General features: G+C 41.7%; 1 protein-coding gene across 2 annotated transcripts in view; it reads left to right on the top strand.

Annotated features, from left to right (window-relative positions):
• LOC126427052 (poly [ADP-ribose] polymerase tankyrase-1-like) overlaps nt 1–27306 on the top strand; it is a 117486-nt gene extending 90180 nt beyond the window's left edge. The window contains exons 4-6 of one of the 2 annotated variants that reach the window (XM_050089230.1): nt 9323–9472; nt 11475–11624; nt 26732–27306. In XM_050089230.1, coding sequence (XP_049945187.1) covers nt 9323–9472; nt 11475–11624; nt 26732–27218 — 787 coding nt within the window. In that variant the 3' untranslated portion in view covers nt 27219–27306. The remainder of the gene's footprint in view (nt 1–9322; nt 9473–11474; nt 11625–26731) is intronic. The other variant, XM_050089231.1, reaches the window with a different exon arrangement.
• Nucleotides 27307–27611: the final 305 nt, after the last annotated feature.

The raw sequence follows: 27611 nt of genomic DNA, 5'->3' as shown, positions 1-27611 counted from the left end.
GAGACCTTAGATACTTCTGTTAGTACAGGGTGGAGCAAATGAAAGTGGCCTGGGAGGTTGGATACGATTGCACGTGAATATATGCATGTAGCCACACCCTGTGACATGCACGCCATGTGATCCTCCACGTGATCCACATCAGTTCAGATTGTAGTGCGGGCTGTGCCAGTGTGAGTGGAGCAGAGCAAAGGGGGCGATGGTACTCGCAGTGGAGCAGCAGGCGTTCGTTGTGAAAAGTTATGTGAGAACGAAGTCGTGGAAACGGTGTGGTCAGTTGTTTTCTGCGAAATTTAGTGGTGTTAAAGTGTGAGCAACGAGTCCTATGCAACGCTTAATCCGAAAGTGCTGTCAAACAGGATCTGTTTTGAACCAGTAAAAAAAAAAAAGCCTTAACTGTCCTGCACACCACAAAACATGGCTGCAGTGCGCCAGAAAATGTTTCAGAGACCTACCAAATCAATCCAACACCTGTAACAAGAGGCCAGGATGTCACACTGATTATGCAGACCTGCATATTCAGGGTGGTCCATTGATTGACTGGGCCAAATATCTCACGAAATAAGCGTCAAATGAAAAAACTTGTCTAGCTTGAAGGGGGAAACTAGATGGCGCTATGGTTGGTCCGCTAGATGGCTCTGCCATGGGTCAAACGGATATGAACTGCGTGTTTTTTAAATAGGGACCCCCATTTTTATTACATATTCGTGTAGTACGTAAAGCAATATGAACGTTTTAGTTAGGCCACTTTTTTCACTTTGTGATAGATAGCGCTGTAATGGTCACAGACATATGGCTCACAATTTTAGATGAACAGTTTGCAACAGGTAGTTTTTTTAAATTAAAATACAGAACATAAGTACGTTTAAACATTTTATTGCGGTTGCTCCAATGCGATACATGTACTTTTGTGAAGTTATCATTTCTGAAAACGCATGCTGGTACAGCATGATTACCTGTAAATACTACATTAATGCAATAAATGCTCAAAATGATGTCCGTCAACCTCAATGCATTTGACAATACGTGTAACGACATTCCTCTCAACAGCGAGTAGTTCTCCTTCCGTAATGTTTGCACATGCATTGACAATGCGCTGACACATGTTGTCAGGCGTTACCGGCGGATCACGATCAAAAATATCCATCAACTTTCCCCACAGAAGAAATCCGGGGACGTCACATCAGGTGAACGTGCGGGCCATGGTATAGTGCTTCGACGATCAATCCACCTGTCATGAAATATGCTATTCAATACCGCTTCAACCGTACGCGAGCTATGTGCCAGACATCCATAATGTTGGAAGTACATCGCCATTCTGTAATGCAGTGAAACATCTTGTAGTATCATCCCGTAATTTCTCTTGTGCCCAGGGCAGAACTGTAGAAGACGTTCAAAGTCGTCACCATGCAATTCCTGGTGGACAGAAATATGGAATGGGTGCAATCGATGTTGATGTAGCATTCTCAACACCGAAATTTTAGAGATTCCCGTTTCTCGCGCAATTTGTCTGCTACTGACGTGCGCATTAGCCGCGACAGCAGCTAAAACACCTACTTGGCATCATCATTTGTTGCAGGTCGTGGTTGACGTTTCACATGTGGCTGAACACTTTCCTTAAATAACGTAGGCTAACTATCCGGCGAACGGTCCGGACACTTGGATAATTTCGTCCAGGATACCGAGCAGCATTCATAGCACACGCCCATTTGGCATTTTGATCACAATAGCCATATATCAACAAGATATCGACCATTTCCGCAATTCGTAAACGGTCCATTTTAAAATGGGTAATGCATAACGAAGCAAATACCATCCACACTGGCGGAATGTTACGTGATACCACGTACTTGTACGTTTGTGACTATTACAGCGCCATCTATCACAAAACGAAGAAAGTGGTCCACCTAAAACATTGATATTTCTTTACGTACTACACTAATATGTCATAAAAAATATGGGTTCCTATTTAAAAATACGCTGTTGATATCCGTTTGATCTATGGCAGCGCCATCTAACGGGCCAACCATAGCGCCATCTGGTTTCCCCAGTTCAAGCTAGACGAGTATCTCTTTTTGTAGTGTTTCCGTTTGATGCTTATTTCGTGAGATATTTGGCCTGATCACTATCAATGGACCACCCTGTATGTCCCTATCGCATGTCTGTTGGTCGTGCATTAAAACCAGCAGATGTTCCTAACCACCTCCACATTTGTGGATGTCCATTCACTGAGATAACAATGAATGGCTTGGACATGGATCTTTTCTTTATGTCTGATGGAGACTAATTTCCGCTGAGTTGTTACGTCAACTAACAGAATCACAGGTCCTGGGTAGCAGAGAGTCAGCAGAACTTCCACGAAACACCTTTGTACGATAATAAGGTTGGATTTTTGTGTGCAAGGTCTGCACGCAGCATTACCGGTTTCACCTTCTTCAATCAGCTGCTGACTTTGGCCCATCACATTGCCAACATTTGGGAGCTATTTGTGGCAGCATTAATGGAGGAGGGAAAGGCGTTCAGTTACTTCCAAGAAGATGGAGCAACTGGCCATACAGCAAGCCGAACCTTTGATCACAGATACACAATTTCATGATTCACAGTTGTTAGCAGAGGTCAGCCTGGTTGGGGCCCTACATGGCCATCTTTGTCACCTGATCTGTCAGTGTGTTATTACACTGCACGAGAGCGCTCAAGAGCAGAGACAATCACAACAACCCTCACAATCAAGAACTGCAGCAGAACACTCCAGATGAGACTGCAGCAATTCAAGCATCCAACCTTCGATCCGCCTTCAGCAACCTACCGACCAGAGCCCAAAAGCATCAAGAGATGAATGGTGGTCATTTTCAACAGCTGATATAATCATCTTAGTGCTGCATTTACTTTCCTCTGTTGTATTGCTTCGTATTATAGAACTCTAATCTCTGGCTGCTTGTATTTGACCCCACCTTCTAATAAATTGCGTGTGTATGTGCATCCACCTTAGACTACTGTACATGGAAAGAGCTAAGCTATACAAGTCAGTAAGCTAGTAACCTTTCTCTCTGAGTCAGAAAATATAATGTTATCTTTTGTAACTGCAGTATAAGTATTTGTATTAGTGTTAATATTAGTAACAAATGTCAGTAGTAACATAGTAGTAACAGAAGTAGTTGTAGCTTCTAGAGAAAATTCATGGTGATGTAGTATTAATAGAGACTTTCAATAGTTGTAAGAGTTATATTATTTATTACTGCAATTACAGTATCAGTTCTCATTGTAGTGTTAATAGCAATATGTAAAATGAAATAGTAAAATTAGGCAAGATGATTTTAAATAACGAATGCCACTATGTAGGGCACCACATCGATATCCATATAAATGTTGGAGCATACTAGTAGACAGAAATAAGGTGAAAATCTTATATTTTAGACATACCATATTATAATGTTCAAAATAAGAAAGAAACAAGGAAAAAACAAGCTTGACATATTTGAGGTACCTAGTAGTTCCCCTAGAGCATGGCAGAGGTACTGAGGTGGTACTGTGTACCAAAACCAGTAACCAGTAGACTAAATGAAAACTGCTACTAAGGACTAAAACACTCATCAGCCAGAACATTATAATCACCTATGTAAGACCTGATACGTCCACCTTTGCAATGGATAGCAGCAGTGACACATCATGGTCTGGAAGGGAATTGGCACCACACTGCCCACACAAGGCACCTAATTCCCAATAATTCCTCACCAGAGGAATGAGCTCTTACACCCCATCGAGGCACATCCCAGATGTGTTCGATCGTATTCCCATCTGGTGAGTTGTGGGACCAGCACATTAATTGAAACTCGCCAGTCTGTTCCTCGAAATACTTCATCACTTCCATTCCTAGTGATATGGTGCATTACCTTGTTGAAAAACGCCACTGCCATCGTGAAACATGATCCTCATGAAGAGGAGTATGTGGTCTGAAACAAGTGTATATTATTTGTTGGCCATCATGGTGCCTTGAACAATCTCTACTGGACCTATGAATGTGAAGGTGAATTTCCCTAGAGCACAAAGGAACCAGCGCCAATTTCTCTCTGTCCCACAGCATAGGTTCCCAGGAGCTGCTAATGTGCCCATTTCAGTCATAGTTGCTGATGTCATGGTGTTAACATTGGCAAATGTATGGGTTGTCAGCTGCAGGGGCACACTGTTAGGAATCTTGAAGGTACTGTGTGTTCAGACACACTTGTAGCCTGCACTGTCTGTCGCGTTCTGCCAGTCTGCCCGGCCTACAACATTCGCAATATGTAATGAGGGACGACCACCCAACCCCATGACGTCTGGACATAGTTCCACCTTGGTTTTGCCGCATGTCGAAGGCACTCACCACAGCGCTCCTCGAACATTCAACAAATCATGCATTCCGAAATGCTCGTGATGAGCGTTCAGGTCATCATAAAATTCCCTCCTTCAAACTGAGACATATAGCATACCTTCCCCATCTACAAATGGACAGCACATTTGCTGATCCTACATCGACTGTGCATGCGTCTGACTAGCAGTCATTCCTCATAAAGTGGCGCTGCTATTGTCAGTACACGTTTAATCGATGATTGGCAGGTGATCATAATGTTCTGGCTAATGAGTCTGTTATTTATAAATTGCAATGATCGCTGTTCCACCCAAGAGGGTATAGCGAAAATGACATAAATAAATAAATAAACCAATAAATGAATCCCTGAACCATGGTGCAGGATAACACATTGCTGATAAAAGACCGTTATTTGGTCTCAGATGGTAGGTACAGTTGTAAAGGGGTCACTGTGGGCCCGGTATGCAATATGGCATTCTTCCCTTGTCCTGACCAGACGTGTTAGACTGTAACCTTAACAACGATAATGCCTGCCCTCGTGGTCATGTGCAACTCAACACTGCTACATTGTAACATCTAAATGCCCCTAAATCTCATTGCTGCACTATTTGACCAGCCACGCAACTGGAGATCAAAAGTGGAGCAGCTTCCAAATTACGTCAGTTGCAGATAACGCATGCGTAGAAAGTGTCTCTGTATCCTTCACAAGTATCAAACAACATCTGACACTGTTCACGGGCGTTAAATAAACGTGCTGTGGTGTCCGGTCTACCTGTCATGGAGATCTGAAACCCTGATCAGTTACACTGCAGCTGATGGTGTGTTTGTGTAAGAAGCCAGAATGACATCTCACCACTTTTTCGGTATGCTTCAATTTTATCTGTCACGCATAGCATTATTAATTCTGCACCAGTGACTTGTAACACTACACTTGTTTCAATCGGTATCTTCACTCTTCTTTGGATTCACAGACTGAATAGCGTTCGTTTTTGAATTTGAATGTAACACCTTTTATTTCACAGATAAGAGAGACATCAGAAACTACCGACCTGTTTCACTGCTTCTATCGTTTACCTACATTTTTCAGAAGGTGATGTATTGTAGAAGATTATCTCACCTTGGCAACAATAATATTGTCATCAAATCACAGTTTGCCTTTCAGAAGGGGCGCTCTACTGAGAATGCCATTTAAATGTTCACACACCAGATAGTACAAGTATTAAATACCAAAACAGCACAGGTGGGTATTTTCTGCGACCTATCCAAGGAATTTGATGGTGTAAATCATAATATACTGCTAGATAAATTTTGTAGGGTTGATGGTGTAGTCAACCATTGGATCTTATCATATCTAACCAAAAGGTTGCAAAAAGCTGTATTTAGTAGTAACTCAACCAACAGAATTCAGGTACATAATTCTGTCTGGGTGGATATCCCATATGGGGTTCCCCAAGGCTCTATCTTAGGCCCACTACTGTTTCTCATATATGTTAATGATCTACCGTCTAATGTACAGCAAGCAGAATTAGTTCCTTTTGCAGATGACAACAGTATTGTTATCACTCTCAGTATTAATACAGAACTGGAAGAAATGGTAAACAAAGTTCTCAAAAGTATCATTGTTTGGTTTTCTGTAAATTATCTCACCCTGAATTTCACAAAGACACATTATATACAGTTCTGCAGCTCTGGGGGTACTGCATCAGTGATAAGTGTAACACATGGTGGTGAAGTAATACATAGGGTGGAAATTTTTAAAATTCTTAGGTGTCCGTCTTGATGGGAATTTTAATTGGAAACATAAATTCGGGAACTCCTAAAAAAACTTAGTTTAGCTACATTTGCACTTAGAATCATAGCAAATTTAGAAAAGAGATAAATCAGTAAGTTGACATATTTTGCTTCTTTTCATTCAGCAAGGCCATATGGAATAATGTTCTGGGGTAATTCATCTTTAAGGAAGAAGGTCCTGATTGCCCAGAAACGAGTTGTAACAATAATATGTCGCGCTCACACGCGATCGTCTTGTAGCCATCTGATTAAGGAGTTGGGCCTACTGACTACTGCTTCATAGTACATTTATTCCCTCATGAAGCTTGTTGTAAACCATCTACTACAGTTCAAAAGGAACCATGAGGTACATGATTACAATAATAGAAGAAAAAATTACATTCATTATTGAACATTAATGTTTTCTTTAGGTTGCCATTAAAGTTTGAACAAAAAATTTTGACCACTTACCCTGTGATATAGAATGTCTAACAGACAGTATGGTAAAATTTGGAAATAAATTGAAAAAGTTTCTACTTGAGAACTCCTTCTACTCTGTAGAAGACTTTCTATGTTTGTAATGCGTAAAAGGTAATGGGTGGGAATCGATAACTCAATCTGTATTTCTTGTTACCATTTTGGTGATGTTTAGAGTACAAATAGACATATAAATTAACTGGCAATTTGAATCTAAAATGACTCATTCCACGACATGACAATCTATCGTGCAATTTGATGCATAGAACATGAAAGTAAGTAACAAGCGTTTCTTTCCATTGACCGTGAGTGGGCAAAATTCACTTAAACATCTGAAAATTCGGTAACTGTCTTCTGTCGTACCTCATTCGTTTCATATTATGCAACATTTATGAACGACATTGTACCTTGTAGACATACTGTATTTGGCTGTTTTGTCACCTCCTTGTGAGGCATTAAAATACCAAAATACAGAAAAAAAACTCGCAGTGTAGCTATTACTCGGTAATGGCGTACGAGCATTCTGTCTAAGACTCGAGGAAGTCTAACGACTTGATGGAACAGTAAGTGATAAGAATTAATCCCTACATGTTAAATGTCTACTTCTAGTACTCATAGATCAACTTTTTCATTATACCATAAATACCTTACGCCTCAGTTGTCTTTGATGGCGAGTAGCGAGCGGCGTGACGGAAATGACGTCCCTTGTGACGGTAGTCTGCTTGGCAAAGGAGCAGTTCTGCGCTTTCGTGTTTCTCTCGCTGTACACAGACATATAGGTCGATTCCAGTTTTCGGCGCAGCATTCGCCTCACCCAGTGGTGACCCCCGATGCAGCCACCGGGCTGTCTGCCGTTCACCCAGGGGGCGACGCGACGCCTGGGGCGGCTGGCGACTTAGGCTGTCGTCATCCTGGCCCCAGGGCAGAACTGGCGCCATTCACCGTGTCATCTCACGTCACGCGAGCGTTGCGGTCCTTGTGTTGTTTTGGGCCATCAATAATGTTCGGAAGCGACATCCCACAGACTAACAACCTTGCACAACATCATATCACTGGCATAATTCTTGATTTATATCCCATTTCTTCGTGTTCTGGGATTATTTTCGCATCATTCTGACAGACAACAGCGACGAAAGAACCCAGAGAGATTTTTAGATACCTGTCTCCAATTTCTTCCCACTATGGTCCGATTCCTGTCTCCTAAGTGGGTAGGAAGTCAATAATTTTTAAAAAAATCGACTTTTCGAAAATATGTCTGTTTTGTAGAGTACATCTTTCTGAATAGTTTGATGTATAAAACAAATATATTTCAGTGATTATAAGGCACGCTATTTGGTCCTACGTGTACCAAGATGAAGCACTACACCCCTTACCACAGACGTCTGCTGTCATACATACGTGTATTTCACTGTGTAGAACTCGAATGTTTATATTTGCGCCAGAGATGGCCATACGTGTAACAAAGGACTATTGACATAGAAGAAATGTCTTGATGGCGGCACCCAAACATGATGCAGGTACATGTTTTAATGATGGTGTGCAAAGCCGGATATGTATTTTAGAGAAAATGGGAATCAAGGCCAGAGCGAACTGCATCAAAGCTTTATATGCGATAAATAGAGAGCGTGTAGTGAAAGCACGTAAATCATTTTTGGAAGTGGAGGAATGTGGAAAAGACGAAAACTGATTTACAAAATTGAAAAAAACCTCTTTATGGTGCTGGACAGTTCTAAAAGATGCCAAATGCAGCCAGAAACTTTAATAGCCATTTTCTGCAAAACACAAATTTCTGTACTCAGGTACATGTAACATCCAAAATAAATATCCCATTCCTTTTCCAACGTGGTGTCCTTATTAAATACAAACTCCTTAATGCAAAACTCTAGAATTTTCCATCTCTATTAAAAACTGTGGTAAAGTTTGAGATAATTAACTATAAAATTTGAGTTTTTTTCTAAACATGAAGTTTAAAATGTAACAGGTCATTCATTTTCTTGAAAATTAAATAAAATCTAGAATTTCATACACCTTTATGTATGGATTGTATGCTGTGCAAAATTAATCGAAGAATCTCTCTTACTTATGAAGAAAAATGTACCTATAGCAAAAAATGCAGCCAATAGTAAGTGAAAAAATTATAAAGTTTCACATGTAAAAAAAATTTATTTCGTTATGTTTTTGATCTTTCACTGCTATGGTTGTGAACCCTGGTCATACTGACAAAAATTCTGTGAATTTATTTGTAAAAATATAGACAGTAGAATTTAGTATCTTGTGGTGCCTCTTCTGCTCCATGTTGGCCCGTTTGACGTCCAACCCGCTTAACATACGAGCTACAAACACCATCTCATAACGGTAGTACCACATTAAGTGCATTTAAGGGTTACGGTCATTCAAATTTTTTTTGTGATTTACGCTGTTGTGTATTGAAATTATGTTGACCAATTGGTGTTGTAAGCACAGTTGTTGAGCTTTGTACACATCTTATATTTATGCTTTACTTTGTACCAGATATTGTGTAATATGCTAGGCTACAGGTATGAGAAAATGAGGAGAAGGGAGATGTATGATTACCTGAATGCTGTCATTCATCTTACATGGGCCACTACTGTCGTTGGCAGTGTGTGTTCTATTATCTGTGTGTGGACAGTACCTCAGCTGTACAGTCTGTGGTAATCTGCCCATTGGACTCGATATGAAAACCGTTTTTGAGGCAGTGTTCCTTCTGTGCAGCATGCCAAGCGCTGGAGAGAGCAGGACCGGCCCCTCCTCGCAGCCGCACAGTGGCCACAGCGACGACGGCCGGAGCTCAGCCACAGCTGAGCCCCCCACCTCTCCCCAGACGACTCCCCAGCCTGATGATGCTGCCGTCTCTCACCTGCGGTGAGTTCAGCCACTTAACGTGTAGACTGTCGACAATCACAGTGCGACATGTTGGGCAGTTAGCCAAGTGATAAAGTCAAGAACTCGAATGTCGCTATTTTACATTTTTGACGAAGCAGAAGTTGTAGGTCTCGTATAAAGTTTTTCCTTTCATTAACTGTTACGTTCGATGAGGCAAAGATATAAGGGGATCTCTACACCATTCTACAAGTTTTTAGCATGACTTGTTTTCCGTTCCTGTCACAGCTCACTTGTGTAAGATAACACTGAAGACTAAAACATAAACACTCGTCAGCCAGAACATTATAATCACCTATGTAACAGCTGAAATGTTCACCATTGGAATGGATAGCAGCAGTGCATGTCATAGTGTGGAAGGGAATTGGCACCACATTGCCCACACAAGGCACCTAATTCCCAATAATTCCTGCCCGGGGAATGAGCTCCTACGAGAAGTCGAGGCACATCCAAGAATTGTTTCATCGCATTCCCATCTGGTGAGTTGTGGGGCGAGCACATTACTTGAAACTCGCCACTCTGTTCCTCGAAATACTCCATCACTTCCATTCCTTGTGATATGGCGCATTACCTTGTTGAAAAATGTCACTGCCGTCTTGAAACATGATCCTCATGAAGGGGAGTATGTGGCCTGGAACCAGTGTATAATACTTGTTGGCCGTCATGGTGCCTTGCACAATCCGTGCTGGACCTATGAAAGTCAACGTGAATTTCCCTAGAGCACAATGGAACCAGCGCCAGTTTGTCTCTGTCCCACGGCATAGGTGCCCAGGAGCTGCTAATGGTCAAGTGCCCATTTCAGTCATAGTTACTGATGACATGGTGTTAACATTGGCAAATGTATGGGTGGTCAGCTGCAGGGGAACACTGTTAGGAGTCTTGAGGGCACTGTGTGTTCAGACACACTTGTAGCCTGCACCGTCTGTCGCGTTCTACCAGTCTGCCCGGCCTACAACATTCGAGATATGTAATGCGGGACGACCACCCAACACCATGACGTCTGGACATAGTTTCACCTTGGTTTCGCCACATGACGAAGCCACTCACCACAGCGCTCCTCGAACACTCAACAAGTCATGCATTCCGAAATGCTCGTGATGAGCGTCCAGGTCATCACAGACTTCCCTAATTCAAAGTCAGACATTAGCATACCTTCCCCATATATAAATGGACAGCACATTCACTGATTCTACATCGACTGTACATGCGTCTAACTAGCAGTCATTCCTCGTGAAGTGACGCTGCTATTGCCAGTATACGTTTAATCGATGATATTTCATACTCCTTTAAGTATGGATTGTATGCTGTGCAAAATTTAACGAGGAATCTCTCTTAATTATGAAGAAAAGTGTACCTATAGCAAAAAATGCAGCCAATAGTAACTGAAATAATTATCAAATTTCACATGTAAAAAAATTTATTTCGTTATGTTTTTGAACTTCCATTGCTATGAATTGTGAATCCTGGCCATGCTGACAAAATTCTATGAATTTATTTCTAAAAATATAGGCAGTAGAGATTAGTGTCTTGTGGTGCCTCTTCTGCTCCAAGTCGGCCCGTTTTACGTTCAACCCCCCTTAACACACGAGCTACAAACACCATCTCATGACGGCAGTACCACAAGTGCATTGATGGGGTACTCTCTTTCAAATTTCTCTGTGATTATGCTGTTGTCTATTGAAACTATGTTGACCAATGGTTGTTGTAAGCACAATTGGTGAGCTTTGTACAAATCTTATATTTATACTTTATTTTGTACCAAATATTGTGTAATATGCTAGGCTTCGGGTATGAGAAAATGAGGAGAAGGAAGATGTATGATTACCTGAATGCTGTCATTCATCTTACATGGGCCACTACTGTCGTTGGCAGTGTGTGTTCTATTATCTGTGTGTGGACAGTACCTCATCTGTACAGTCTGTGGTAATCTGACCACTGGATTTGATGTGAAAACCCTTTTTGAGGCAGTGTTCCTTCTGTGCAGCACGCCAAGCGCTGGAGAGAGCAGGACCGGCCCCTCCTCGCAGCCACACAGTGGCCACAGCGACGACGGCCGGAGGCCAACCACAGCTGTGCCTCCCACCTCTCCCCAGACGACTCCCCAGCCTGATGACGTCGCCATCTCTCTCCTGCGGTGAGTTCAGTCACTTTACGTGTAGCCTGTCCACAATCACAGAGCGACATGTTGGGCAATTAGCCAAGTGATAAAGTCAAGAAATCGAATGTCGCTATTTTACGTTTTTGACGAAGCAGAAGTTGTAGGTCTCGTATAAAGTTTTTTCTTTCATTAATTGTGAGGTTCGACGAGGCAAGGATATAAGGGGATCTATACACCCTTCTACAGGTTAGTTGCATGACTCGTTTTCAGCTCCTAACACAGCTGACTTGTGTAAGATAACATTAAATATTTCCCCAAAAATAACGACTGTGCTGGTGTGTTGGGAGCAATTTCAGTTTTCAGCGAAAACTCTGTCTAGTAATCTCGCAGAAAGCCCTAAGATATTCTGGTAATACATTAAGCACACTAGTGGAAAGAAGCAGTCAATAACCTTCACTGTGTCATAACAATGGTGAAGTCACTGGTTACAGTGCCACTAAAGCAGAGTTATTATACATAGTTTTCCGAAACGCCTTGACCAAATAAGAAGAAATAAATATTCCTGAATTCCTATCATGAATAACTTCAAAGTGAGAAACATAGAAGTAGATATCCTCGGTGTAGCAAAGTAGCTGAAATCACTTAATAAAGGCAGGGCCTCCGATCCAGATTGTATGTCTGTCAGGTTCCTATCAGAATATGCTGTCACAAAAGTTCCATATTTAGCAATTACATACATCAGCTCGCTCACAGAAAGATCCGCACCTAAAGACTGGAAAATTGTTCTTGTCACACCAATACCCAAAAAGGGAAATACGAGTAATTCGCTGAATTACTGGCTCATATCACTAACGTCGACTTACAGTAGGGTTTTGGAACATATGCTGTGTCTGAACATTATGAATTACCTCGAAGAAAACGATTTATTGACACATTATCATCAAGGGCTTAAAAAATATCGTTCCTGTGGAACATAAGTGGGTCTTTATACTTGTGAATTAATGAGTGCTATCGTCAGGGGATGTCAAAATGATTCCATATTTTTAGATTTACAGAAGGCTTTCGACACATTTCCTCAAAAGCGTCTCCTAGCCAAACTACGTGCCTATTGAATATTGCCTCAGTTGCGCGACTGGATTGGTGATTTACTGTCAGAAAGACATCGAGTAAAACAGATGTAATATCCGGCGTTCCCCAAGGAGTTGTTACAGGCACTGTCTCGTTCCTGGTCTTTATTAGTGGCAATTGACCCTTTTACTAAAAGAAATCCACAAAATTTCGATTACGCGATAAGTGTCTCAAACCTAAATGCTGCAAATTCAATTAAATACTTAGGGATTACAATTACAAATGACCTACACTGGACCGATCACGTAGATATTGTTGTGGATAGAGCAAACGAAAGACTGCGGATCATTGGCAGGACACTTGAAAGGTGGAACATGTCTGCTAAAGAGGCTGCTTACACCACGCTTGTTCTCCCTATTCTGGAGTATTGCTGTGCAATATGGGATCCATATCAGGTGGGACTGACGGATGACATCGAAAAAGTTTAAAGAAGCGCAGCTCAATTTTTACTACCGCGAAGTAGTGGAGATAGTGCCACGGACATGATACGTGAATTTGGTTGCCAATCATTAAAACAAACGCGTTTTTCATTGCGACGGGATCTTATCATTAAATTCAACTACCAGTTTCCTTCCTCCGATTGCGAAAACATTCTGTTGGCACCCACCTACATAGGGAGAAATGATCATCACGATAAAATAAGAGATCTCGCACAGAAAAGTGCTCATTGTTCCCGCGCGCTATTTAAGAGCGGAATTGTAGAGACACAGCTTGATGGTGGTTCATTGAACCCTCCGCCAGGCGCTTTATTGTGAATAGCAGAGTAATCACGTAGACGTAGACGTAGACGTAGATGGTTTCCTATCTTATGAATTACCTATGTAGGGAAGAACCCTTCACTTGCATTTCCACGATTATTCTCCGAATGGTATGATGAGAAATTCTCTCACAGGGTGTGTGGTAACACCGTAGTTGAGGGAGTGAAATGAGCTGAGATCCGTGGCTTATCCTACTACGAGAGACGTATGTGACTACGTCTATTGGCAGTTTTTGGAAATCATTCGTGGTAACATGAGCTTCTACGAAAGTGGAAGTCGGACCTGTCGGTGTCCAAGTGATAAAGGCAGCCATTTTGGATCTATAAAAATGAGGTCAATCCTATTGTGTGGGCATGGTTGGGTGGAGATGGACACAGTACCCATATATCGACAGCTGTAAAACCTTCTGTAGCTCAGGGAGTTTTACAGGAGAAGTGACAAAAGTTTTTCTTTTTATTCATCGCAGACCAGTTTCAGCGTAAATTCGTCAGCACTTCACTTTTCTTCTTTGAAATCATTGATCTATAGTGGTAGTCACCGATGTTTTATTATCGCTTTGTGAAATAATAACCCTATCTGATAGTGAACTGATATTGTTGGAAGACACAGTTCAGTTGATGCCTGAATTCAACAGGCCCAAAAGTGGCAATTCAGAGTATTCAATGTGCCTTTACAATTAATCAGAACAAAATCCAACAAGTTATTGGGTAATAGAGGAGTCTGTACCTATTCAAGAGAAAACAAGGAACCCTACCAGGTATTTTAACAATGACAATGGGATCAGTAATGTTTCAGTAGACTTATGAAAACTTATTCTCTCCCAGTGATTCAAGGATTTTGGGTTTTAATTACCTATTATGGTCAGCCACAGATGTACGATGTCTAACGATCCAGGTGGCCAAATCATTTACTCGAGTGGTCCACAAATTGAGCAAATACTTCTCAGAATACTTTTCCCAATCTAAAAGCTTTTATGCACACAGGCAGTCAACAAAAGTTCATCCATGGGTCTGATAGTATAGAAAGATACAGAGAGTGTACGCTGAAATTTTATAAGTAAGAGAGCCTGATAGGTATTTACCCAATTTGTCGTATACAAATAGCATCAGACATTTGATATAAGAAGACAACCAACGAGAAGTAAGTGTAACAGGGAAGACTAAAGATAGAGAGTACCTCGAAGAATACTTTGTAGATAAACCAGAAACTCATCAATGTAAGATGATGCAGCATAATCAAAAATAATTAATGTCTATGATCTCAGGCAAAGTCTGTAAATTATGTTACACGTACTAGATATAAAATTAGCAGAATATCAGTAGAAAAGGAGCTGAAAAAAAATTAGAAAATAAAATATTGTTGTTGAATAAGAGACAAGACATGGAACGGGAAAAATATTTCTGCATAAAAAGACTAATACAAAAAGAGGAGAAAGCTGGCTAAAATGCGACAGAGAAACATAAGCATGAGGAAATAAACTATTAAGAGCAGGAAATGAAACATATTAAGACAATACTCGATAATGGAGTGAAAAGTTTGTTGAGAGTGAGTTAAGAAAACCAGCCTGGAGAGCAGATCGTGTGTAACATGGTAGTAATGTGAGTAACAATGTACAGGGCGAAAGAGAGCCAAAGATTCCTTTTTTCTTCGGCATCAGACGTCTGTGGTGACTAGTAAGAGGTCCTACATAAATATAGGCTTTGGAAGACTAAAAACCAAAACAGCTTTAAACAAAAATAGCTTACAGTCATAAATACACGAATTTAAAAGAATCACAAAACCAAAAACTTGTTAATATAGAACAGTGAAACGTCGGGAATACATTTGCCAGGGTAACATATATAACTGATTAACATTGCAGGATCGCAAGTTAATATAAGTGCGAGATAAGCCACTGGAAACGTGAAATGCTGGAGCACTGCCAAAAGGTCGAATGCAGGCATGCAAACATGTATGGATTGTGTTGCTCAAGTATCAGATATCAGTCTTTGAAATGGAGTTCGATGCCTGATGCAGCTGGTTGGTCAGTACAGGGACGGTTAATGTTGTTGGTGAATGCTGCTGGAGTTACTGTATGATGATGTCCCATATCTGCTCGGCTGGAAACACACCTGATGATTGAGAATGCCAAGAGACTTGTCAACACTCTATAGAGCATGTTGGGTTACAAGAGCGGTAAGTGAGCGAGCGTTATCCTGTTGAAAAACTCCCCCTGGAATGCTGTTCGTTAATGGCAGCAGAACGGGTCGAATCACCAGATTGAAACTGACACGGTGTGTGGGATAGCCATGAGAAAGTTCCTGCTGTCATACGAAATCGCACCACAGACCATAGCTCCAGGTGTAGGTCCAGTGTGTTAACACACAGAAAGGCTGGTTGTAGGCCCACAACTGGCCTAATCAAAACATGACCAATACCGGCAGCGAGGCTGGTGGTTTGGGATCAGTGAAACGCATGCTACAGAGCATCTGGTTCGGAGCTGTCTTTAAAGTAACCGATTTGTAATACTTCATTGTGTTACTTGTGACACCTGCTGCTCAAACTGCTGCTGGAGATATATTACAATGCGCCAGAGTAATACGCAGAACACGATGGTATTCCCTCTCAGTAGTTCCACGTGTCCGTATGGAACCCAGACTTCTTGCAACCGAATATTCTTGTAATCACCGCTGCCAGTAGGTATGTATTGTGGCTACATTACTGTGAAATATTTCTGCATCACGGAAGGAACAATCAGCATCTCGTAGCCCCATTACAGACTTCGTTTAATCCCTATGAGATGTTGATAAATGCGTCTTTGTCCTCTCAAAGTCATTTTTGCCCTACATCAACTCACTGCGTCCTATCTCAAAATGTAACTAACGCTCGAGCACGTTACAGCGTATAATTAAAGCAGGCTTCATTTGCTCCCTCACAGTGGTGCTACTAGCGCCACTCTTAAGCGACGTGACTGCCGCGAAAAGTCATCATCATTCAGATGTAGAAACACGCCTACCAACTTTCGTTTATGTCGCACTGCTTCTTCTTGGTGCTGCAATCCTTCATTGTATGTACTATTTCGAAAGTAAAAGACGTTGTTAACAATGATACCAAAATCTCAAAAAGTTCTTGTACGACTTAGTTCACATTTTTATACGATACTCTATTAAACGTTGGGACAGTGTTTGCTTTTATATACCAATGGCTTAGGAGTGCGTCATTGACTAGTGATCAAAATTTTTAGTGTCCCAGTTTTCAACACAGCCACTGCTTAACCTCTGAACAAAAATTAACAGCAGTGTCAGCAGAAGACGTCCAGCATAAGAAGTCACCGTTTTCCTGATAAAGGTTTTGTCAAATATGGTGGAGGAACGACAGAGCTTCAGGGCATTCTCTTGCCCTTGGGGTGGGAAACTGACCTTAAAAGGGAGAAGAGTCAGTGATGATCAATGACGCGAGGATGCAGAAGGCAATGGAATCGAATAAATTAAAACCACATAACGTGTATCCATAGGACATACGCCGTTAACAGGGAAACTGTCTTGAAGCAATCTGCATTGAGAAAAGATTCCGGACAAGTTACCCTTTTGGATCTCTGGGAGTGGACTACCAAGGTCGAAGTGACCATGAAAACGAGACGGAATAATTTACAAAGGGATAACCTTCTACGACTTGGAGCTTTGAATTCAGAGGTTTGATAGTAATTGGAAAGCTAGGGAGTCTAAATACGCAGGTTCAAAGGCCCCAGTCTAGTTACGGTGGGGGTCATTGATGTGAAACAGAAGAAGGCTAAGGATTTGTCATAAGACACATTGGGGTAATATCAACAGCAACAGAAAATGGTGTAACGGGAGTAGGAATCGTTATGTATAAGAAGTAGGAGAGAGAGAGTGGGCCACTGGGAACAGCTCTATGCCAGAGTTTTTCTCACCAGATTCGAAATCAAACGCCGACAACGATAGTCAGATACACATGGAAACGACACAAGCAAAAGGAGAAAAGAGAGGAAATATGGAACTGAAATGCAGTTGCAGGGGAAAGAAAAGAAGAAAGGGTCATGGGGTATACAGGCTTGGCATAGGGATGAGACAGGTGAAAGCCTAATTGATTTCTGCAATCAAATTCAGATGGTAATAACGAATACTCTGTTCAGCAATCACGTGAGAAAAAAAGAAACTTGGAAATGACCCAGAAACACTGGAAGATTCCAGCTGGATTACATCATAGTCAGACAGAGATTCCGAAATCAGATATTGGAATGTAAGGCGTTCCCAGATGTAAACATAGATTTAATAATTATGAAGAGCAGAGTGAGGTTTAAGAGAGCCGACCAGAAGAATCAGTGTAGAAGGATGTAGCATACTGCAGTACTAAGAAATGAAATTTTAAGCTTACCAACGATGTGGATATTGCGATAAGGAATATCACAGTGGGCTGTTCAGTTGAAGAGGAGAGGACATCTCTAGAAAGTAAAATCACAGACGGTGGATAGACGAACACAGATAAAGGGAAGCTAACTTCGAAGAAACATTCAGTAAGAAAATAAAATACAACTGATCGGTGAAAGAAGAAAGTATAAAAATATTCAGAGAAAGACAGGAAGACAGCTACATTCACTGAGGTGGCAACAGTCATGGGATACCTCCTAATATCATGTCAGACCTCCTTGTGCCCAGCCTACTGCAACAACTCGACGTGGCGGCGAACCAAGAAGTTGTTGGAAGTACCCTGTACAAATAATATGCCATGCTGCCCCTATAGCCACCTACAAATGCTAAAGTGTTGCTGGTCCAGGATTTTGTACAGGAACTGACCTGTCGATTATGTCCCATAAATGATCGATGAAATTCATATTGAACGATCCAGGTGGCCAAATCATTTACTCGAGTGGTCCACAATCTTCCCCAGGCGAGTGGTGAACAGTTTTGGCCCACTTACATGATGTCGTTATTTGAGAGCATGAAGTCCACAAATGGCTGAAAATGGTCTCCAAGTAGCTAAACATAACCGTCTGCATTCAATGATAGGCTCAGTTGTACCAGAGGACCCTGCCCATTGCATGTTAACAAAGCCCACGCCGTTATGGAGCCAACACCATTTTCCACAGTGCCTTGTTGGCAACTTGGGTCTGTAGTTTCATGCGGTCAACGCCACACTCAGCTCTCACCAACTCAATCCGAGACTTACCTCACCAAGCCACGCTTTTTCACTCGTGTAGGATTCAACCAATATGGTCATGAGACCAGGAGCTGCAGGTGATAACATACTGTTAGTAAATGCACTTACATTGGTCATCTTTTGCCGCAGCCGACTGACGCCAAATTTAGCCGCACTTCCGAACAGATACGCTGGTAGTACCTTCTACATTGATTTCTGCGGTTATTTCACGCTGTGTTGCTTGTCTCTCGCACTGACCAACCTATGTACAAGCCGCTGCTCTAGGTCGTTATCTGAAGGCTGTCAGCCACAGCATTGACCGTGGTGACAGGTAATGCCTGAAATTTTGTATTCTCGGCACACTCTTGACACTGTGGATCTTGCAATACTGAATTCCCTAACGATTTCCGAAATGTAATGTCTCATGCGTCTAGCTTCAACTACCTTTCGGTGTGAAAAATCTGTTAATTCTCGCTGTGTGGGCATATGGCCACAATCACGTCGGAAACTTTTCACATGAATCACCTGATTACATACGATAGCTCCGCCAATGCACTGCCCTTCCATATCTTGTGTACACGATACTACCGCTATCTTCGTATGTGCACATCACTTTTGCACAACTTGTCACCTCGATGTAAGTAATTTAGGAATGACATAAGTACCATGTTCTAGGTAGCCAAGGCTAAATAACTGCAGAAAACTTAAGACAAAACTTTAAACAAACAGTCGTAGGAAGGACTGTCACAGAATATAGAACAGTCAAAACAATAATTACCATGGCAATTCCATTCCCAACGTCAGAAGAGAGAGCAGATAAATGGAAGGATTACATTGAGAGCGTCTATGCAGGAGGAACTTTTCTGGTGACATGGAAGACGAAGCAATCTGTGTTGGCGTGGAAGATAGAGAGGATGTACTGTTAGAGGCAATATTTAGAAGAACTTTGGTCGATTTGATAACAAATAAAGCTAAAAGGATTCATAAAATTTAATCATGACTACTGAGTTCATAGGGGAAAGTGGCACCCAACGACTATCCAAGTTAGAGTGTAGAATCAATGTACCTTCACACTTTCAGAAAAAAATTATCCAAATATTTCCAGAGGTAACAAGGGCAGATAATTGTTAAACAACAGCACAATCGTCTTTGGAACTCATACATCCGAGCTGCTGATGAGAATGATATAAATAAGAATGGAACAGAAAATTGAGAAACTGTCAGATGACGGTCAGTTTGGTTTTTACCTAGAAAAAGCGTCCGATAATATAAAATTCTGCAGGATCTTCGAAAGTCTTACATAAATGTAAGTAAGTTACAGGGAAAGACAGGTAGGTACAAGAACCAAGAGGGAAGAATACTGGAAAATAAAGAACAAAGTGCTCAGATTAAAAGTGTGTAAGACAGGGTGCAGTCGTTTCCCCTACTATTCAATCTATTCATCGAAGAAGCTATGATGGAAATATAATAAAGGTTCAAATGTGGGATTCAGATTAACAGTGAAAGGATGTCAATGAAAAAATTTGTTGATGACACTGCTGTTCTCAGAGAAAGTGAAGAATTACAGGATCTGTTGAATTGAATGAAGAGTAAGGAATATTAATTGAGAATGAACGACGGAAATAAATTTCTAATGAGAAGTAGCAGATATTGGAATTTTTTACATTTAAATTGGTGGTCATGAAGTAGACGATATTAAGGAATTCTGTAAGCAAAATAACCCATGATATACAAGACAATAAGGACATAAAAAGCATGCTAGGAAAGGAAAATTAATACAACTAGCCAACATAATTTTACTACTATGAAACAAAGGTCATAATTTGAGGAAGAAATTTATGAGAATCTATGTTTGGAGAACTACTTTGTATGATGCTGAATCGTAGACTGTGGCAAAACACCGTGACTGAGGAGACTACGAGCGTCTGGGATGTGGTGTTAGAGAAAAGTGTTGAAAATTAAGTGGACATGTTGGATATGGAATGAGGGGTTACTTTGCAGAATTAGTGACATGGGGAAAGACTGACAAGACGAAGGGGATGTAGAAACTGAAGAGAAAGACAGATTGGCCTACATCCAGGAGTTAATTGAGCATGTAGTGTGTAACTGCTATTTTGAGATGAAGGTTGGTGCAAGAGAGGAATTCGTGGCAGGACACATCAAACCAATTAGATAACTACTGGCTAAAACAATTTCATTTGACAGATTAATAGAATTTGTTTGTACTTAATTGTCTTTAGTTGACAAAGAAAGTTTTACATGTTATTCCTGAGGCTGAAACACACAGTTTGTAACATCAAAATGTAGGTGTTGCTGTCACATGCAAATAACATGGCCCATTTATCAGTAGACATTCAGTTGCATCGACAGTTTCTGGACACTCATTAGTGAACATTAATCAGGGATGTGTCAAAGTTTCATTTCTATGAAGGCTTTGACTCTGCTGAGGAAACTTTCAGTAATGGGTCTGAACTTCAGTGGAAAAATGAGAACCTATCCTTCCTCAACGTTGGACTCTTCAATCTGCAGCGAAGTCAGCTTCTAACTCATCCCAAAGCAGTTACATTGGATTCAGCTTGGAATTCATGGCAGAATAGTACATTCATGGAATGTTGTTGCCCACAAACTCTCTCATGACAGATAATGATTTATTACAAGGAACACTGTCTTGCTAATACAATGATACTGTATTGTATGCAGTATATAAAGCTGGAAAACGTGATTCATATGCTGTCGAATTTAGTGTTCTCTTAAGCTCAATAGGGGAATAATAACATAACCATGGATATACCCCATAATGTAACGCCATCTTCTCACTCCTTCACTTTTGGCATTACACAAAATGGCAGGTATTAGTCATCAACCAAAAACAGAACCTTCCATCGGACTGCCACAGATGGTTCATCTGTCTGGACCATTCGTTTCCACGCATCCATCGTCCAGAGGCGTCACGCTTTACACCAACGTAAGTGTTGCTTAGCACTGACTGCAAATATGTGGCTCATTTTGGGGGGGGGGGAGGGGGGGCTACTCGACCAGTTTATCCCCTTCTTTTTACCTCCCTGTGTACAGTCGTTGTGCTGGCTGCAGTGCTTCATGCGATTTTTTACAAAGACCCTCCATAAAGCTCCATGATCCCTATTGGTCGGTACATGGATCCGCCTCCTCTACCTTTTGCTATGGTTGCTCCTTTGAATTTCCACTTCACAAGGGCTACTGTGTAAGGGTCGAAATATTACTGGTGCATTTATTACTCAGGTCCACATTCGAAATTTCTTAACCTCCCTGATGGACCCATTCTGCTATTTCTGGTTCTCTGCTGACATGAGTCTCTGCCTCCTTTTGTACTGGCGGATCGTCCTTTCATTACATTTGTTGGCCAGTCACACATTAGATAGAGCTGTTTAGATAGTTTTGATCCTATTGTGCAGCTTGTCCCCAGTGTTATTCAATCTGTATATTGAGCAAGCGGTAAAGGAAACAAAAGAAATATTTGGAGTAGGAATTAAAAGAAATAAAAAGGCTGACGTTTGCTGATGACATTGTAATTCTGTCAGGGACGGAAAAGGACCTACAAGACCAGTTGAACAGAATGGACAGTGTCTTGAAAAGAGGATATAAGATGAACATCAACAAAAACAAAACGAGGATAATAGAATATAGTCCAGTTAAATTAGGTGATGCTGAGGGAATTAGATTACAAAATGAAAGGCTTAACGTAGTAAATGATAGATTTAAGTGTCAGGAAGTCGTTTCTGAAAGTATTTGTATGCAGTGTAGCCGTGAATGGAAGTGAACAGAAGGGAATAGAAGCTTTCGAAATGTGGTGCTACAGAAGAATGCAGAGGATTACGTGGGTATATAATATAACTGATGAGAAGGTACTGAACAGAATTGGGGAGAAGAGGAATTTGTGACACAACTTCAAGCAGGGATCGGTTGCTAGGACATGTTCTGAGGCATCAAGGGATAACAAATTTAGTACTGGAGGGCAATGTGGAGGCGAAAAATCGTAATCAGAGACCAAGAAATGAATACACAAAACAGATTCAGAAGGATGTAAGTTGCAGTAGGTACTGGGAGATGAAGAAGCTTGCACAGGATAGAGTAGCATGGAGAGCTGCATCAAAGCTGTCTCTGGACTGAAGACCGCAAGAACCTTAACAGTGTATGTACATGCTGTCAGGTCTTGAGTGTGTTCACGTAGCCAAGATCCAGATTGCCTAGTAATTTGAATGGTATGAAAAGTGCATGAAATTCGATGTACACTGGTGTCCAAAATTAAAGCAACAAACTGAAATTTTGTGAGGTAGCGTTTATTTTGCCATAAAATTGTACAAACAGGTGATAGTGAAGTAGGAACAATGTTAAGAACAAATAACATAAATAACTACAATATTCATAAAGGTAGAAAAATATGTTCTTCGTTTTTTCCAACTTAACAGATTTGCACACACAATCAAACAACTGGGTAATGTGTTCAGCATGGGCCGTGACCACCTCTGGCTCATACAACCCTGACATCGACAGGGCAAGCTGTGAATGATGTCATCAATCTCATGTGGAGACAATAACACCATTCCTCCTGCAGAGCTACTCCCAAGTTTTATGGAATTGTTGGAGGATGCTTGTGTGATGCAACTCATCTCACTACAAACAATTTACAATAAATCCACACATTATAGAATAATTTGTTCTCTATGAAATTTACAATATTACAATGCTAATTTATAAAATAAAATTCATGGAAAACTATATACAGTATAATAAATTTTTTTAGTCTTTGTTTCACATGTCATTCTTCCAGAAGTCCACATATGCCCTCGCTACTTTGCTGCACGCCATCAGGTCTTGGGCCGTGCACACTCTTGGATGGTTTACTAACGGACATTCAAGCAGGTGGTTCATCGTCTGGATGTTACCACATGGACACAAAGCACTATCACTAATTCCCCACTTGTGCAAATTTCTGTTAATCTGTCCATTCCTGAACATAGCCTGTTCAGGGTTTTCCATCTCTCCCACACAAGTTCCGCATCTGATGGCAGCACTTCCTCAGAATCGTGTGCATATTTTTGTTGTTCCTGCCACAGTCTTTTTCTAGAAGTTTTTGGTGAACCTGTGAGCGGTTCGGTTGAGTGGAGAAAACTACTTCTTGACGTAAGGCGTACCATATGGTACCGATGAAGCAGATGACATTGATTTTTAACCTGTTTTGTTCGTTCAATTCTGCTCTGTATTGAACATCGGACATTTGGCGGAGCAATTCCTGACCAGCAGTATAGGTGTTCTACTCTTGTTGACTTAAGACATCCAGTAATATGTCTACACATCTGGTTCAGGACAGTGTATAGCTTGCAAACTCAGCAGCAGGGTAACAGAGTGCCATTGCAGTGGCGCGTAAAACTTTTGGATTAGGTCGACATTTGGATGTTGTTAGTTTGCCAAGTAAGTTATTCTGCGATTGGATTTCTGCCCTGCTCTTCTCAATGTGCCACTTGAATGACAGTGTCCTATCAAGAATACCTCCCAAGTACACTGGGAGAGGGCAGTGTGTTAATCATGTGCCATTCCACCAAACATTCAGTTCTTGTTTCGCATCTCTGTTGTTAAGATGGAATAGCCAAGTCTGGGTCCTACTTGGATTGGGTTTCAACTGATTTTCATTGTAATAGTTGGTGAGATTTTCCAGGTTCTCAGCTAGTATTTTCTCAATATCCTTGTAGTTTTATGCCTGAGCTGCTATTGCCCTATCATCAGCATAAACGAAAGAGCTTGACCAGGGACTAATAGGCTGGTCATTTGTATAAATATTGAATAACATGGGGGCAAGAACACTGCCCTGGGGAAACCCATCTTTTTGTAGTCTCCATCTGCTCTTGTTACCTTGGAACTTAACAAAATACCTTCTGTTAAATAGAAGTGATTTGAGTACAGCAGTCAATTGAGGGCTTTTTGTTGTTTTTTGCACTTTTGCAATGAGATTTCTGAGGTTGATGGTATCATATGCTTCCATAAAATCTATAAACACCATCCCCGTAGTAAGTCTTTTCTCAAACCCATCTCCAATACAGTGGGTTAGGCTGAGAGCTTGACTGGTACAAGATTTGCCAGGCCGAAATCCTGCTTGCTCTTTTATTAGGGTGCCCTCAGTAAGCTCTTTGAATCTGCTTAGTATCAAACAGTTTGTGTGTTGTGCACAACAGAGAGATTGGCCGATAACTCTTAGGATCTCCTGGGTCCTTATCAGGCTTAAGATTTGCAGTTATTTTTGTTTGTCTCTAGATTTCAGGAATTCGTCCAGATGGCCAACAGCAGTTCATAAACTCCAACAGCCACAATTTAGAGTGAACAACAAGACGTATCATCTGTTCATTTTCAATATCATCTAGGCCTGCGGCCTTACCAGTCTTTAAACTTTTGATTGCTTCTTTCAGTTCTGATATTGTAAATGTATGATCGAGTGTATCATTATTTTCTTCTTGGACAGCATTTAGTCTACTTGTTTGCCCTTTCTTTAGTCTGTGTTTCGCTTTACCGTTTTTCAGCAGTTGGGAGGCTATTTGGTTTGCTGTACCGCCAGCAAAGCCTGGTGTACCTGCAGGTATACCATCTAATTTTTGAGCGGTCTCTACGCTTTCCGACTACTGTGAGTCATGTTAATGCTTTCTACAGTGTGTTACCACTTCTATCTCCTATTTTCTATCATTGTTGTTATCACTTCTTCGCCTGCCTCCATTGTTTATGGGGAGAATGGGTTGGCGTCATAAATACCACAATACGTTTCGAATTTCTCTTTTGTCTCTTCGCTGTAGCCTTGAATGTACGATTTTCTACATCCTCTCGTGTACTCTGCCGTGCACAGTATTTTAAAGCTTTAACAAACTCACTGAAGTTTTGTGGTAGAGGTGTGTATCCGCGATATGCTCTATGGGATTCAAATTGAGAGATCGAGCTTACCATCCCAGGTGTGCAATATCTCCCATTTCCAAGAAAACTTCAATTAGCTGATCTCTATGGGGCATACCTCTATCGTCCATCAATACGAAGTGGTAGGCCACAGCACCTCGCACCGACGGCATATGAGGTTCCAAGATCTCGTCACGATACCTGACCGGAGTTAAGCCTTGCCAATTCACCCATACAATGTCATGAAGAGGTGTTCATGTAGTCCACGTAATCGCTGAGGACACCATTAAAGAACCTCCCTGATATCAGTCTCTTTTTCACGATATTTGGGTCACGAAATCCTGTTACACGTTCCCTCCATATGAAAATCCGCCGAGAATCACTCTCCAGACCATTTTGGGACTCACGTGTGAAGATAACATTGGCCCACTGTTCGGCCATTCCGTGGGATGCTGACGACTTCACTCTACACATTTCTTTTTGTGAAGTGTCAGAGGTACATAAACAACAGGCCCCTCACAATAAGTGGCACTCTGGTGAGATCTTCTGTATAACGTTTGCCTAGATACAACACATCCAGTGCATCCTGCGAGATGAGGTACCAGTTGCTGTGCAGTAGTAAGGCAGTACCGTGAAGCCCTTTTAACCAAATAACGGTCCACCCTTTCTCGTATCACACGTGGTCTGCCCTCGTCTTCGAGATACAGTTTCCATCTCTATGAACAGTCGCCACATCTGAGAAACAACAGTGCGATTCACATTAAGCCATTGGGCCACATCAGGTTGTGACTGTCCTCCTCCCATTCTTCCTATGACCCTCCACTGTGGAGAGCCTGGTATGCGTCTTCTCTGTACCATACTGCACCATCTGTGACTGTGTCTACAGCGATTGCAGATGTGGGAGTACACAGCAACCACTACCCCATTGCTAGCTGCGCTGCCTTCGTCGTGGGCGTGGTTGTCCGTTGACTGGAATGCTAACTTCCGTGTAGAACACGGTTGTGCAGACATCTGTTGACAGTTTGCATGATTACATCGTGGATTGGGAACAGGACGGAAAATCGCAGTTAGAAGCTTTAATTTTGGACACCAGTGCATTGCGGTAACCTTCTTGACTTTTAGGGACTCATCACAGTTCTGCTTCTGTCATAGTGTTTCGTTCTCGGGCGTGTGTGTTTGGAGCAGTTTGTAAGTATTCTCCTTTTGTTGCAGGGATCTTTCTGGAGAAGAGAAGGGCAAGATGCTGATTGCGGCAGCTAAGGAGGGGACAGTGAGCAAGGTGCGAACGTTGCTGACAGTGGGGGCGGACGTGGAGGCGATGGACGAGAACCAGCAGAACTCACTGCACTGGGCAGCAGCCAGGGGACACTTGGAGGTGGCGAGGCGTCTGCTGGAGGATGGAGCTGATGTCAACGCCAGGGACCGCTGGCAGAACACGCCTCTGCATCAGGCTGCATGGAAAGGCCATGCACCCGTGGTGCGGCTGCTGGCAGCATCCTCTGCCGACCGAAACGCCAAGGATTTCAGAGGGAACACGCCACTGCACGATGCGGCACGGCGTGGCCACCCAGACGCGGCGACTGCACTATTGGAGGCAGGGGCCGACAGAGAAGTCAGAAATGACAATGGGGACACGCCGCTGGACCTAGCCAAGCGGAACAACCACCAGAAGCTCGTAGACATCCTAGGATCAAGCTAAATATAGTGCAAACGACTCTGGAGTAAAATAAAAAAGGCCTCCTATGTGACCTTTGTTACTTATAAAATAAATAGTACAGAAAAGTTTATCCCGCAGCCTTGGTTTGCACCCATATTTACATAGTACATACAACGACTCAAGTGCCATTACACCAAGAGTGCTTATAGACTACTATAAGTTCAAAGAGGGACTCTCCTTTTACTGAAAATTCAAAACAAACTGAATAATTCTCGATTACTAACGAACACCAGTTTTCTACAATATTTTTTTACTGAAAAATACTTTTTAGGTGCATGTTTGGTGCTATGTAGAACTTATACAAAACTTTTATATATTTCCTTGTATCCAGACTGCTGACACATAAGCTCTCTACTTGAAATACATCTTTCACTG

This window comes from Schistocerca serialis, chromosome 11 (genome assembly GCF_023864345.2).
Source record: "Schistocerca serialis cubense isolate TAMUIC-IGC-003099 chromosome 11, iqSchSeri2.2, whole genome shotgun sequence".
NCBI lineage: Eukaryota > Metazoa > Arthropoda > Insecta > Orthoptera > Acrididae > Schistocerca > Schistocerca serialis.
This window is presented reverse-complemented; position numbering and strand designations above follow the sequence as displayed.